This window comes from Pyxicephalus adspersus, chromosome 11, assembly GCF_032062135.1.
Source record: "Pyxicephalus adspersus chromosome 11, UCB_Pads_2.0, whole genome shotgun sequence".
Taxonomy (NCBI): Eukaryota; Metazoa; Chordata; class Amphibia; order Anura; family Pyxicephalidae; genus Pyxicephalus; species Pyxicephalus adspersus.
This window is the reverse complement of record NC_092868.1, coordinates 40,492,360-40,508,417: the sequence shown is the minus strand read 5'-3', so window position 1 is coordinate 40,508,417 and position 16,058 is coordinate 40,492,360. Positions and strand designations below refer to the sequence as shown.

Genomic DNA, 16,058 nt, shown 5'->3' with positions numbered 1-16,058 from the left:
AAAACGTCAACAATGGCTTATTTGAATTTTCTTTTTAGTTATTGATCATGAACAAAATCAGATGAAGGTAAATCTGACGCAAGTGTTTATTTAAACAAAGAATATGATAAAAACTGTATTTGCTTAGGAAAATACTCATCAAAATCATTAGTAGATCAAAAGATTAAGACCCATCCTCATGTGTCCCTTTAAGCTAATGGGCAATCTCATAAACCAATAGGGGAGTTGTAGAGGACGTAATAGTCAAATATAGCTTTACGTCAACTGCTTGTAACACTGAATTTACAGATTTCCTGGTCATTTGGTTTCACGAAAGGTAACCTCTTCTTTTTTTTCCCAATACGTGAGATGACCGCTTCCCCCCCAGCAGCTGACATTTAGAACAAGGGACAATCAGGCAGGTTTGAAATTTAAGTAAAGTTGTCGTTGTGGCTTCCAGGTAAGCTGGAATTCGGGCTCCTTCTGGGTGACCTGGGTGTGCATGTGTATGCATTAAGCTTTAGAAAAACACCTTTCCCAATGATTAAGTTGTATTTGCAGGTCCAAACATTATCTGAGGTCTGCCAACACATTTATTTACTCAGACAGCAGAAAAAAAAACTTGTTTTTTTGTCACCAACCTATCTGTGAGATCATTCATAGTTAAAGGCCAATTAGTGCAGTGAGAATTGTTTGCAATAAAGAAGTCAAGCCTGTCCATCAGGCCACCCTCCAGCTGTGACAAGTAGTCGACATCTTCCATTGCTATTCATTCCCCTACTGACTTCTAGTGACAAATAAAAACAGGTCAGGGCCTGCCTGAGTTTCTTACTAGAGTTCTGTCTGCTTGGCCAGGTTGAGCTATAATAGATTTCAGTTTGGCATCTGCCTTTTGGGCATATATGCTTGTTTGTGTCACTCATTGCAATTCATGCAATTATGTGAAGGTCTGTTTTTGTCATTTACAATTACCAAAGCAGTGACACCCCTATTGCATGCATTTTAATTTTTGCAATCTGTTTAGCTATATCAATATAACTACTCTGGAAAGATTAATTTATTAGAAAACGTAGGTCAGTATGTGGGGGCAGGAGTTGGATATATCAGATCTTTCTTTCTGGCTACTAGATTTTGGGTGGATATTTCTAGGCCTGTGGTAGCCTTAAAAGCATCTCTCTATAGTGGTCTTAGGCTGGATAGACATGGGCAAATGTTTTACATCTGAATAACTTAAAACCTAATAAGCTGATCAAAATAAAATTTACATCCAGTTGATAGCTACCAACTAATCGTTGACTCCTCAATAAATTGCAAGATGATCGAACATGTAGGTAAATTTTGGTCCGAAGTACACGTTATATCATATGTATAAAGAATCTTCTGCATTCAACTGATTACTAAGTGATCAGATTGTACACTTGTGCTCTGTGTTTTTGGGACATCCAACCAATTAATTTTTATCTTGAAGATCCAGTGAAAAATTGACTGCAGATGTGCTTGTGCATACACAGCCTTAGAGTGTTTGTGTGTTTACTGTAATAGGGATATCAGATTGTGAGCTCCTTTTGGGTTCCTTATTGATATTAATGATTTTGTATCTTGGTGCTATATAAATGTGATGAAATAATACACAATTTTCTAATTTGCAATACTGTTTTAAATCCCACTTATCCCACATATATACACTTGTAGGTATGCTTAGAGGAAGACCGTTTCTAATATTCTGAAAATCCCTCTCAGGCTGAGTACAATTTTGTTTCCTCTGCCAGAAAAGCCGGGGATGCAGGAGTTAACCTGAGCGCAGTGCGTTGCTTGTTATTTTTCCTTTCTCTGCTTCCGCACGCTCTTCACAGCTTGCTGCCGATGAGGGACGCGCAGCACTGGGATCAATTAAAGCCTGACGAGCCCTGACTGGGGAACCTTTCCATTTCAGCCCAACTCCAGATGTCACAGCTGGGGATGCAGCTGTTCTGACCTCCTTCTGCAGCCCAGGGAGGTAGAAGCTGAGGGGCTTCGTAATAAATACGTGTACGTGTGTGCGCGCGTCCGTATGAAAAACATACGTGTAAGTGTATATGTTTACAAATGACTGCTTAGCTGTGTAATTTAAAAAAAAAACACCATTTTCATTGTTGCCCAAATAAGCTCCCAATTGCGCCATTAAAAATTGTACTTGAAGAATAATCCCTAGTTTGTGTACATGTGGGTATATGGATGAGTGGCATGGAGGATGTCTGCCATCGAAAGTAGGACTGCGGTGTGTGGGTTGAGCATTAGCAGACTTAAAAAAAAAAAATACCAATACCATGACAATAAATGAAAAGTACAAGGAAAATGTTTAGGATTAGTACTGAGTATAGAGTATTGATAGTTTGTGGTAATCTATAGCAGCCATTCAGCTTTTATGGTATGGTCATCATATCTGCGAAAGTTGAATTCTGATTTGTTGCTGCAGCACTTTTGAATGCTGAACTCCAAGCAAACAACATTCTTATCAGTGTTCAACCCAAGCCGGGTGGGAAGAAGTTGTAGGTGGGTGGCAGCCCCTGTATTGTGGCCCAACTCTTCAGTAACCATCCAAAAACAGCCGGGGTTTTTACTAAAAAGTGCTGGGTGGGGCACCCAGCTAAAAGGAGCTGGGGAGAACATTGTTTATAAAGATTTACCAAACTACCAAAAGCCTAGTACGCACTGGCCAATTTTCACTTACAATCTGACTTCCGGTCTGATAAAATGAAGAATCTGAAGGGGAATCAGGAGTCAACTGATTGTACGCTACTAATTTTTTGGATGGATCAGACTTGTTGGCGAATGAAAGTATGCAAGTCACATGACTGATCACTCCAACTGGGAAAAAATGATCAAAGGCCAGAATATTACACATGTATGTGCAGCGTTTTGGGACTTACAATTGGTACAATCAACAGGATCGGTAGTGCACAAATTTGGCATCTGATCCGCTCATGCACTGCTCATGTGCTACTTCGCTCAAAACAGTCTTTTTTAAAGCATCAATATTGTTGCCTGCTAAGATATACAAGAAATATGAATTTGTTACATTTTTAATTGCTTTCTAATAGTCATGATGATAGGGGGAGTTTGTCCAATGTATAAAATTATCTTTTTAGGGCTAAAGGTCATGCGGGAATATTAACAGCTGGGAAACAGTGTCTCCTTTTGTATAGAGAGCTTACTTCCCTCCAAGTGTTACAGCTAAATGCCTGCATATCCTTTCTTGTTATTAATCACGAGTCCCGAGATGTAGCCTGACTACCGCTAACTGCCCCACAGCACCTTAATGGCCATAAAGAGTTTTTATGATCCAGTCGCTATCTTTTCTCTCTGACGCACATTCAATCACAATGAATCCTTTGCTGTATACTCTGAGTAGACTTTGTTGTGTTTTTTTTTTTCCTTCCTCTGTGTCTAGCGAGCTGAACCCCGTCGTTATTTTCTGGCTATGATTAGTTTATAGATTGCCAACTTGCATTACGCTGTGAAGATAGAGGGGGGTGGTGTGAAAAGATATCTATAGCTCTAGCTAGTGCTCTCACACATTGATACAATATGTAGAAATACTTCCTTTTCACAAAATACCAAAACTGCCCTACCTCTTATTTAAATATTTCCAGATTTTTGCACGGCTTTTTGTTTTTAGTTATTTAGCTTTTTATCTGTGTGTTGTGACAAAGGTGAGAAATTTGTGATTGTGCAAGTCTTTTGTCTGTCTACCCTAATGCGCTTCGAAAAATGGATGCTGAGAAAAATTCCGCAAGGCAGAGTTTGTAGCTAAAAGGACCATATTCCTTATGCAATTTTAGGGAAATAATGCATTATATGTAATGTGCCTGTATAACTGCCAGGTTACATGTTCACCCATTTGTATTTCAGTCACTGTCTGTGTGTAAACACTCGTCCCATCATAAAGTGTAACTATAGGTATACACGTGCAATAATTGTCGTTGGAAAGGATCTTTCACGATCCTTTCCAATGACAAAAGACTGCATGATACATGAACGAGCACTATACATACAGCGCCTTTCTGCTCTATGGAGAGGGGGGGGGGACAACAGAGTGGTGCCCCGCTTCGCTCTCTCCTCTTCACTTATATTGTGATCGTGCCTTCTTGCTGTACGTGGATCCACCAGGACGGTAGTCAGAACGATGGACGATGAGCTCTGTACACATGCCAGATTCTTGTTCAATATCAGCCCTGAGGCGATTATCGGACGGGAATCATCTGACGTGTGTACGTAGCCTAAGCCCTGGGGATACCCAGCTGTCCTAGTTCCATTGTGGGTGCTGAAATCTTCATTCTCATTCTGATTCTTAGCTGGGCATAACATCCGCACACCTGCACAGGGGAAGCCATGTTGTACCAATGTCGCAATGTTGTACCCTGAGTTGCGCATACACAACTCAGGATATTGTGACAGATGGGCGGTGATTAGGCAGGTAAGAATACTTTTTGCAGGGATATCCCCTGGCCTTTTTTGCATTACCAACCTGCCTGATGCAGAGTCAGACCTTAGTTCCACTTTAAGTCTTATCCTATACAAAAATGCCAGTGAAGTGCCAGGATTTGTCTGATCCTTTTAGATACAAATGTTAACTGGTTATATTTAGTAAGCTTCTCTTTTTAAATCAACCTTTCTTTTAATTAGACTGGATTGTTTATGTATGTATAACCTTCTATCAAAATTTCACGGTACACATGAATCTGAAGGGCACATGTCAGAATTACCAAATATCATTACTATTTTGAATAAAAAAATGCTGCTGTATGTCATGAACTAAAAAAGTGACTTTCTTAAACCCTATCATATGACCTGATACCTTGGCGCATGGTCTCAGACTATAAGGACCAATGGTAGTGTTTTTTATCTGTAAAACAAACCATAAGGGGTTTTAATAAAAACACATCGATAAGATCTTTTTAAATTGCAGATGAATTTACATGAAGTGATAGGATTGTTGTTCCTCTTTAAAGCTGATGTCCAGGCTAACAGCCAAGCACACATTTAAAATACATATAAGAGAACTGTTAATATGCCAAAGAATTTGCGCTTATGTCCATCCAGTCCAGAGAATTACACAATCTTGCCTCACAGCCAGCTAAATGACCTGACTTTGCAGGAGTTAAGCCATTCAGCTAGGTCTGTTCTCCTGTGATTTGACAGTTAAGGAGCAGCAACAGACTGATAAGGCCATCTATCTACTCTCTTCTCCTGTCAACCTATTCCTTGTCAGTGCATGTAAATAAATGACATCTGATTTGCCCCAAGAGCTGCCGCTTCCTGTGCTATTTGCTGTGCTGATACAAGAGACTGATTACAAGAGCAGTGTTCTTCCCGGCCCCTTTTAGCTGGCACCCGGCACTTTTCACTAATCACCCGGCTGTTTTTGGGTGGTTACTGAGAGATGGATCACAATACAGGGGCTGCCACCCGCCTACGGCTTCTTCCAACCAGCTTAAAAAAAAATCTGGGTTGAACACTGCAAGAAACTAAAATTAAGTCAAAATTAGGAAAAAATGCTAGTTGTATTTATTATATACTTATTGATTAAAAATATGCCTTGCAAAGTTTTTGTTGTTTTGTTAAAGACTATATTGTACAAATTTTATTGTACTTTTGTGCTTATGCTGATTTTTATTTTCTTTTTTATAAGCGAGCTGGCTAAAAACATTTCATTTCTTTCTCCTTTCTTGCAGAATCGGGGTCGTCTTGCTGAGAAAAGGACTATACCGCTTCCCCCTAGCCGAATACCTAAAAAGGAACCTTGTTCTGTTTTTTCCACGGGTGACGAGAGCCCTAAGGGAAATGGAGAGATCCAGACGGTGAAGCTGGAAGAAGATCTGCACATCAGTATCATGAAAAGAAGGTACATGTCCTAACGAGATACTGCGTTTAATAAGCTTCCAGTGCCCCTGGGGTAGAGGCTTTGAACAGTCGTCATGTGTGGGCTCATTTTGGCTGATCCCTCCCTCACGCTGGCAACATTTTCATGGAAACAGGATCTGTTCGTGCCTTTCGGACAGCACCTGCTGCTATCACTGATCCCATCACAGCGTGGGACAGGGCAACACAGCTCTGCTAATCTTGTAGAATTTTAGGGCGGGAGGATTTCTGCTCCACACATACAAGTTTCTTTGACAGTTGCCATATTGTAACCCTGTTATGTGAATTCCAGGGCAGCCTATAACTATGGTGTTGTTAAAGTTCCCATGTACCTCAAATATAGAAGCTGAAAAAAACATAAATAGCATTCATATATCCATAGGGTATATTTTAAAGGCAGAACTAATATTACCATTTCTCTAAACAATTGCATTCAAAGCGTCTGGTGATAACTGTCACAGGTGCCTGTGGTCCCAATGTCAGCTGTCATCCTAACATTCAAGTCCTCTAATGGCTGGTGGCATAGCTGGTCAGCCCCATGGTATTTTAAGGTGGCACTGATTGGAGATTATTTCTTCTTTAAGTCCTTCCTTTTTCTGGTTGAAACAGTAGACTTCATTGCTGGAAGTCAATCTTCTGCATTGGTCCCTGTGCAAAATATACTAACAAGTTAGTTAGTTTAAACTTAATGGTTGGTATTCTAGTTGGGATTACAGGTAGTGTTAGTGGGTAAAGTGGGTTTGGGGTTTTTTATTGATCATAGAACTGGATACTTTGTGCAGAAAACTACTCACATGTTCTTCCTAAAGGATATGTCACTTTGAATAGCTATAAATCATACATCACTGGGTTTACATAAATAAACTAACATGATGGTCATGCTATATACTAAGCTTTGTTCACCACTAGGAGAGTAGAGTTGACTTGAAGAACGGAGTTTGGTGTCCATGAGCATGGAACCAGAGCTCACAAGAAATTCTTGTTTCCTTTACAATACTTTTATAGAGTTCTTGGCCTAGATTAATGGTTTAACTCTATAACACCAGTGCTCAAGGGATGTATTTTTATGTTGATTTGCAGCAGACTGGTGGACATTTTGTCCTATTTAGAAGCACACACCCCAAGATGCCTGTTACCTCTACTATGTCTCTCTAAAACTAGTTCTACTTTACTAGTCTCCTTACTTTAGTGCTAAACCCCATCAGTTAGCATTCCCTTGTCCAATTTGAATGCCTATATTTGCTACTGAGACATATTACTGGGTCAGGGAATGAATTAACCCTAGAGTTAGATGTGACCCACAGAGGAGCCTGAAACATCTTGTCTTGTTTGTTCTTATGTAGGACTTTTTCTTCTAAAGGTCTAAAATGAGTGACAGGTTCACTTTAATGTTTATGTGGTGCTTAAAGTAATAGTGGAGCCCTGTTTGAATGCATTAGGCGTATGAGAAAAATATTGGCACTTTCATCCAGTCTATTTCCTAATTACCTGTGAATTTATTGTTATTACCGGCATCCCGGGCATAGTCTTGTTCAGCTCCTCTGTCTGTGTATTGTGTTTCTTCATTCTGGATACAGCCTGGTTGTCTTCTGCGTAACAGCGATGACCCCAGAGATTTATTGAACAATGATAGTGGCACAATTCTCCCTGGCGCCAGCCGGATGATTCACACTTTACACATGGTTATGACGGCAAGACTGCCGGACGCTTTGACATACACCTGAGAGCCAAGGGACGTGTGACTGCAAGGGTTAGGAGATTTACACGTTTGTGTGAAAGGAACATTTTAATCTAAAAGAAAAAAAAAGCGAGGCAGCAAATACAAATTTTGTCCAAAGTACTAGATGTTCAAACCAGTGTCTGCACACTTATCATTGATCTTTAAGGGTTTTAAAAGCATGCTCATTACAAATCCGAGACACTGCAACAGTGACTGGATGACTTGTTCTCATTATTTTGCGCAAATTTGATCATCAATGCATGGGCCTGTGTCTGGAAATTTTGGCTCGAGTTTTTTTAAATCTGGCAGACTATGGCATGAACATAGCGTGTGCTTTACTATACTGCTAGCTAGTCTGTTTGTTTTGGGTGGATCAAGGTTCAGCCCAATTTGCCCTTGGATATTTTTCAGGTAAGTTTGCAGGTATATAAGCCTACAAAAACCTTGGGATTGCCAAAGAGAAGTGTAAATGCTTTTATAGAAGCCACCCAAGCTGTAATAGTAGTCTGTCTAACAAAAATCTTACAATACTGTTGAATGTGTTAAACACAACTTTAGTCAAAACATTTGTATTTGTTTTGGAACATTTTTATTGCTGTCTGTGTCTGTTGTGGGGAACAGGACAAGTGGACAGAAGGACAGGAAAAATCTTCCCTACTTAACATAACAATAGTAGTATAAAGCTCATAAACAAAAAATCCTAATCCCACACACTATACCAAACATTTGTGTAAGAAATATTTGAGATTTGCTAAAAAGCACACATTGAAAAGCCATCCCACCATACTTTATCCATTTATTCCTACAGAGTATCCACAAGGGGGCTGGTGACACCAGTCATTGGTAATACCAGCTCTGTAGTGGATTTCCCTTTGGAATATATAGAGAATGCAGAGCCAGAGCAGGCGAATAAACTTTAAATCTTGGTTAAAGCTTTAGGTAGAATTCTACTTCAATATTTAGAGTAGTTTTTGCAGATCACATGTATGGCAAAATCTTTGCAGTAAATTTTTTACATTCTGGCTATGCATCATTAAGTTTATGATAATTCACCCTTATTAAAATGCTATCAAGAATTATTAACCCTTTTTCCTGCCCTGTGCTATCTCTCCAGTTATATTTGTTAAATGGCGAATTGGTCGAGTCGTGAAAACCCAGTAATTAAATCACATCAAAGTCACTTGAAACTAAATAGAAAAAAATTTAATTGAGTTCAGTGTTATGATTTCAAATTTGCATGAGATTTCACCTCGTGAGACTCGACTGTAATTTAATTGCATTCCAGCCAAATCTTCTTTTATTAAATCTCGCCATTAGTATAGTCGCCAGTTATCTCAGACTGTCCCCCCCACAAAATGGGTTGCAATTATGTCTGGCTAGGAATTTGTAGTTGGCTATTTGTCCCAGGAAAATGGCTCTCTGGCTGTGTCTTATGAATCCCCTGCAAAGATACTGCATTGACTTCAGCCTGGCAAATACAGGGGATACTACAGATGCCTATAAATTCCTTATTCTTTCCTTAAATATATGAATTAACTATTAGAAAGCTATCACATTTTTCTGCATTTATTTTATTTATGTATTTAACAATGACCTATACTGTAGTGTTTTGGAAAGCCATTCATACCCAACTCTGAATCCAGCTTCACAGTCCCTACAATAGTCATGTACACTAAATTAAACCAGTTTTGTTGAAGGCTAGTTAACCTATGCTTTTGTCTTTTTTCTTTTCTTTTTGTAAAACCAAGTTAGTTCACCGTTGATGAACTTTGATCTTTATTGAACGAATGCAGCTTGCTTTCGTGTGCATTCTTCTTATGTTTTGGATGAGATACTTATGAAATCATTGGCATGAATGTTTGACCTACATATGATCTTCTGACTTGCAGTTGACCTCCTTCTAAGCTGCCTCTTCTGTTTTTAAGCTGCTTTTGATTTGCATATGGAGGGAAACTTCTGATGCAAACAAAAGCCTCAATACACAGGCCCTTAAATCTTCTCTTTCAGCTTACTAGGAACTACACTACAAACTCACTACAAGTCTAGAGAGTAAATCTGAAGGAACTTGTCATCCAACACTAAAACTGACCTATAATAAAAGTTTAACATAAAACTGTTTAACTGTCTTGCAAGGATTGTCCCCTTCTGTACTTGGTACAGGTGTGAAAGCCGAGGCATATTTTCATGAAAGAGAAGATTATTATAATTATTACAGTACAGTACAATACAGTACATTATATAGCGCCAACATATGTAAAATAAATAGGGGTTGCAAATGACAGACAGATACATACAGTGACACAGGAGGAGGAGGGGACCCTGCCATGCTTTATATTGGCTGATCCTGCACTTTCCCAGAGATCCGACTCCTGAGAAACTAGGCTGTCAAGGTATTTCAGGTCTTTTTCTACTGTTTATGGGCCCATTTTAGCAATACGACTCATACTACTTTTTAAATGTACTTTATTCTGAGGTTTCAGCGATATACTAATCCTCCCTCACTGACTACAAATCTGTGAGATCACTAGAGTTTCATTTCACTAGGAATGACCGCCACGCCAAAGACAACTGCCAATAATGTTTGAAATATTGGTTCAACTCATTCTAGGTGGCAGGAGCATTTTAAGGGCAGTGTTTTCATCTCATACTTCAAAGACTGCCTATCGGTGGATTAAAGTTGCTCAGCCCATGTTTCAGCTACTTGTGAAGCAATGTAGTATGTGCCTCTGGGTTTGAAGCTTGGCAGACAGCAACGCACGATGCAAGACCACACATTGTGATAGTTATCGAGTAAATTGTTCTTGTTGGGTGGATGCAGTGATTCAGAACCCCTAACAAGGTTTTTATGTTGCTGTCACAAAGTACTGGTGTCTTAATATCTCCATGTTTCACATGGAGTATAATATGATGTAGTAGTATTCACATCTTTAAAAAGGTGCAACTAGTTTTGTTAACATTCGTTGAAGTTTTCACAGTTTATTGAATATACTGTAATAATTACTTGTGGAATTAAATAATAAATTGCCCTTAAGCAAGAAGGTAAAGGTGTATAAGTAAGGTAAAATGTTAACTTTTCTTGGGATATGGCAATGGAAAATCTATATTTCTTTGTCTATTATGTTTGGGCTACTTTGCGTTGGTATGTTTCCTACACCGTAGGGATGCCTGCATCCTGTGTCTCCATGACAACCATACAAATCTCCTTGGAGAAAGTTCTGATGTCATAACCGTAAGAGTAATGAGGTTGCTAGAAAGCAGACAGCACCTAGTGCGTAACGTGTAACACGGGACACAGCTTGACACATGACGGATGTCCCCAGCAGTGTTCCAGGCTCTGCAGACACTTCCATTATTATCCAACTGTAGGCCTCTAGAAAGTGGACCACATGGACAGATAAACACAATAAAATAAATTCTATGGTTTAGTGCTTTAATGTGAATTGTGTGTCAAAAAAGAAAATCTGTTCAGGCAGTTATAATGATCAGTGCTTAGCTTTAAAATCATTTTTATTTCTGTGTACTCAGTCATTTGTTCCATCATTGTATCCCAGGGTTTTGTAATTTTTTAAGGCTACAGATTTTTTCATATCCTTTGTTGTGGCATTTGACTCAATATTTTTAGTTTTGAATTGCGTGGTGCTTGGGTTGGAAGAGCTCCCAATCTTTGTACGCCGAAGGAAGCATTGATGAGAACAAGGAGCATTGGCCCTCAAACTACCCAGGCTCCATTGAAGTAGGTCACCTCAAGGTATCTCTAGCAAACTCTGTTGAAACACAAAGGTTCTTAGAAACTTTGTCTGAGAATAAGTAGTTTATCTTCTGAGTCAGGTTTTTATTAATCTACTTTTATAGAGAATTCAAGTTACTAGGGCTTTACCACTGACTAGTAAGACCTTTCAATAATTTGGTGGTGCAAGAGTTACATGTGCTTGTGGTGTTTTCAGGTACCTGTGTTAGTACATATGTCCATACTGTGCCTTTTGTATTCTTGGCCTAGTCTGAACATGGGGCCTTAACCTTTGGCCAGTGTAAAATTCATGTAGTAAGTCCTCTATCACCACCGCTATATTACCAGAAGTTTAGGGAACAGTAAAATCTCCTCCTCATTTAAATGATTGGCAGACAGGGATTAGAAAGGGGTAGCAAATGGTGGAGCATAATTCTGATTAGGTTGGGAACCCATGTATAGACTGGGCTGGGTTCCAAGTGGCTCCAGAGAGGACACAGGGATTAATATAAAGACTAGCAAAGTACTTGTTGGCAACACACATTCCCTACGCTTGCATACTTCTGCTATCAACATTTTAGACCAGGTTAAGGTAACTTTATTTCATGTAAACCCAAACAGTGAATGTCCCTTGTTTGCTTATACCATGGTATCCATCTGTCTCTGTGGACAATAAACACTCCCCCCCCCCAAAAAAAAAATTATTGCTATTATACCATGTAGCAAATTGGGTCCTGGTTCAGGGAACAAAATGCTTCTTTTCAGAGAAAAAACAACAGAGCCATTTTGAAAATCTGCTTAGGCAGCCACACAAGGATCACCAGCAGCTCTTTGAGAGCTGAAGACATTCTGGGATTGGTATGTTGAAGTCTGAATGCTTGTGCTAATGACTGACACTGGGTATCGCAGTAACATGGACACTGGCTAGCCTTTTGGTCTGGGCCACTGCCAGCGTGTCATTCTATCCTTGTCTTCACTGCCAGACAGAGCAGATGGCCTTTACTAGGGCTACAGCCACATCTGCCCCCTTCTCTTTAACCTTTTGCTGTTCCTCTCTTCAGTCCCACCCCGCATTAATTTGATCCGCCCGAGCTAAAGCTTCAAGTGTCTGAGCTGCCACTTTGCTGCCTCTTGAAACATAAAGGGAACCGAGGAATAACTAAACCAATTAGTGAAGCCAGGGGTTGACATCTTAGCCACGCTGTTCATGTATGGAAGAAATGTCTGCAATCCAGACACTATTTTATCCTTTACATCTCTTCTATGAACCAGCAGCTGGTTAACAGTTTTGACGTTCTGTCAATCAAGCGGTCTATGAACATAAGATCTCCCTCATCCGATCCAGCCAGTTACAATTGGATCATGCAAAGATCGTATGTCTGGTAGTGCTCCTGACCTTGACAGAAACCCCCTGGCTGAACCTGCTAAAGAAAAACTTTTTTGCTTTACCATACCACTAGCATACTAAGTCCTAAAGTTTGCTAAACTGTAGCTCTAAACTTTGCAATGTTGTTGGTACGCAGAAAAGTCTTCTAAAAATCTTGTTAAAAAAAAAAAAAGGCAATGTAGCCTATTGTTTACGGGCATTTGGTGGTATAATAAATATAACTAATTACACCCTAAAATAAGTTCAATGTTATCAGTCCAGTACAATTTTTTTAGCTGTATAGCTGTACTAGGCCCTGATGAAGGGGGGCCCGCTAAAAGTGTGTTGGCTTTTATGATATAACATTCTCATGACACACAGACCATCACAACATTGATTTAGTTATTAGCTTTGATCCTAGCTGACTGTAAAGAGAAATATTCACTGTCTGTCGAGGCGTTCAGAATGTAAGCTGATTAAATGTAACACCTTTATTTATTTGGCATCCTTTTTCTTTTTTTTGCAATCACTGACATTTATTTTTTGAGAAACACAGCACCTTGTCGTTAGCTACCCTGGGCTCTGCCCAGTTCCAGGCTCATCTCTGCTGTCCGGTTGACATCTCACTTCTTTTTGGAGGATCACCTTTCTCTTGGGAGGTATGGATTATGCTGCCAAGCTGTTCATCCAGGGGGAATTGAGGCATTATCAGGAAATAGAAGACTAGGAACCATGGAGAACCTTCATTTTTCTGGGCTGTTGAGGAAGTGTGAGGGATAATGTTGATAAATGACTTTGTGGCAGCTGATAATGAAGGGATTTACTTTGCCATTTTCTAGGCTGTCATTTCTTCATCTGTCAGCGAGCAATGTGCATGGTGCTGTACTCTGGAGAGGCTCTTAAGGTGGCTCAGTTTAGGTTTTATCCAGCATTTGTTTATAGATAGTCTGACCTCGGGCTGGAAAAATTCCCTTGACAAAATAGCCATAAAAAATTTACAGCTGCTAGAACCTGAAATTGTAGAGATCTGGAAATGGCTGTTGTTTTCCCCCCTAAAAATGTACTGTATTGCAGTTTACCAGTCCTTAGCATAAAAATGAAAACATATGCATCCACTAGAAGAGGATTTTCAGCAAGTACCAAAGATACCTGTTGATGTTGCTGGAAAAATTATACCTTTGTCACTTCTTGCAATCTGAAAAAGGAAGCACAAATAATCTGATCTCTGTTCTATAAACTCCTATTTCCATTCATCCACCATGTAATGGAAATAAAGAGAAGAAGATATGTTTGAGGTTCAGTCTGTGCGACAGCAATGGTTTTCTCTATAGATACTTTGGAGAAATGAGTGTTGATATGAATGGAACCGGAAGTGCATTATGTGTTGGATCACTAGTTAAAAATCAAATAAAAAAGCTTGAAGAAAACACATCCACCATATCAAAGGGCTGGTATGCTTCAATATGTTGCATTTGCCTTACTTGGTTTGGGTATTCCAACATTACCGACATTTCATTGTAAAACATTGTAATGAAAATTCTACTTGGAATTGATTTAATTCTATTGACAGTAAGAAACTTGACAACTAACTATGTACACTTTGTTATATGTATGTTATAAATGTTCTGCAGGAAAAAGTCTTGCAATATCTTGCCACCAATCACATCTGTTTGTCCTTTTCTAAAGATGGATAATTCTATTGCTATGAAAGAGCACTCTACATAAACCACATTTACATATAACCCATGGTATTTTTTTAGCATTCTTGCAGGCTTTGCAACCTTGTTGGTTGAACTGCAGGTGTCTTACTAGGCCAGAAAAATGACAACAGCCCTTGTGGCACGGTATGTTTGTTATAAATATGGGACAGTCCCTGAAAGCAATGGACAGTTCTTCAAAATATTATTAGTAGTAACAGCTGAATATTTGCATTGATAATACTGTATACTGAATTCACATGATCCTAAAAAGAGAGTCCTGTCCTTGATTTGTTAGGGCAATCCCTGCTGTGCAGCCATTTTCTATTCAAAGCCATCCTTCCTAGTTTATCCGGCACTCTTCCTGGAACCGTGCTGACTCGTTTCATAGAAAGCTACACACCCCCCACTGAGCACCCCATGACCCCTTTCTGGAGGGAAGCTTGTCACCATACCAAAATAGAAATGACTAAATGTCTACATTATTGACATTCTGCAGCTTGGGACAACATGAATGCCAGGTACAGATGGGGTGAAAAGGTGATTACATACCAAGGATCTGACACAAATTCTTTTACTACCTCACAGAAGGGGAATGGCAGACGATTAACCCTTAACTTAGTCTCCTTTGTACGTTTCAGGAATGGGAGCAGCCATCATTTAATATTGAAGATCCCCAATCTGATATTTAAAATGTTAGTGGAAAGCAGTTGAGCTTGCTAAGTTTTACTAGTCAAAGCTAGGTATAAGTTTTGTGTTGTATGCAGTCTTGTAGAGCTGTATTATGTGTTATGGCATGCACTTTTTCCATTGTCACACATTTTTATAATACAGAGTTAGCTTTGTGTTTGCCTTTGTAAAACACATAAAATAAAAAGTTATCTACTATGATAAACTAGATCAGACCTGGTCATTAACTTCTCATATAAGACTGAACATGTTAAAGCCGGACTGAAACCACTAAACAAATTGCAAGTGCATTAAAGCAAAAGATATTTAAAGTCTTGCAGTTGGTTTACTTTATAAAACAGGCATGGACTAAGAAGAAAAGCCTGTCTCATGACGTTGTGATGTAGAGTTGGATCCTTGTTTTTAAAGGGAATCAGTTTTCTCTCTGCAGAGGTCCAACACATCCCCTGCTATATCAAACTTATAACTCCGCAGAGCTCTTGATTACAGCTCATTGAAGAGCTCCTTTCATTAGCTCAGAGGTGTGTCAGAACTCTGCAGAGAGGCCATTGTTTTCACACAGAGCAAAACTTTTCTACCTAGGCTGTGGCTACTTTCTAAAGAACATAAATTGTAACACTTTTTTGTTTTGATGTACCTGAAATGCATTGACTGATGTTCTGTTGGATTTTGATGTAATTCCAGTGTTATTTAAAGTTAAAGCTGGTGAATTTGCAATGATGGTTCTCTTGTAAAAACTACAAGTGGCACACATTACATTAAGTTAGACAGACCGATAAAAAGCCAGTTCCTGTCTGTAAGTTGCTTCAGCTGTAAACACATAGATTTTATAAACATACACACACACAGACAGACACAGACACAATTCGTATTTACATTTTTATTTTAAATATTTATTTTCTGGCAATTATTTTTTTATTATAGGATTACTATAAAAAATATATATATATCCTATTGTATATATTTTTTTTTGCATTT

At 39.1% G+C, this 16,058-nt stretch overlaps 1 protein-coding gene across 6 annotated transcripts in view; it reads left to right on the top strand.

Annotated features, from left to right (window-relative positions):
• Nucleotides 1-16,058, top strand: part of SAMD11 (sterile alpha motif domain containing 11) — a 120,505-nt gene that overhangs the window by 36,086 nt on the left and 68,361 nt on the right. For 5 of the 6 annotated variants that reach the window (XR_011922833.1, XR_011922832.1, XM_072426846.1 and 2 more), the window contains exon 3: nucleotides 5,694-5,863. Coding sequence is in view for 4 of the 6 variants with exons in the window: in XM_072426846.1 (XP_072282947.1) it covers nucleotides 5,694-5,863 (170 nt within the window). In the remaining 2 variants the exon portion in view is untranslated. Of the gene's footprint in view, nucleotides 1-1,882; nucleotides 2,045-5,693; nucleotides 5,864-16,058 lie in introns of those variants that run through there. The other variant, XM_072426849.1, reaches the window with a different exon arrangement.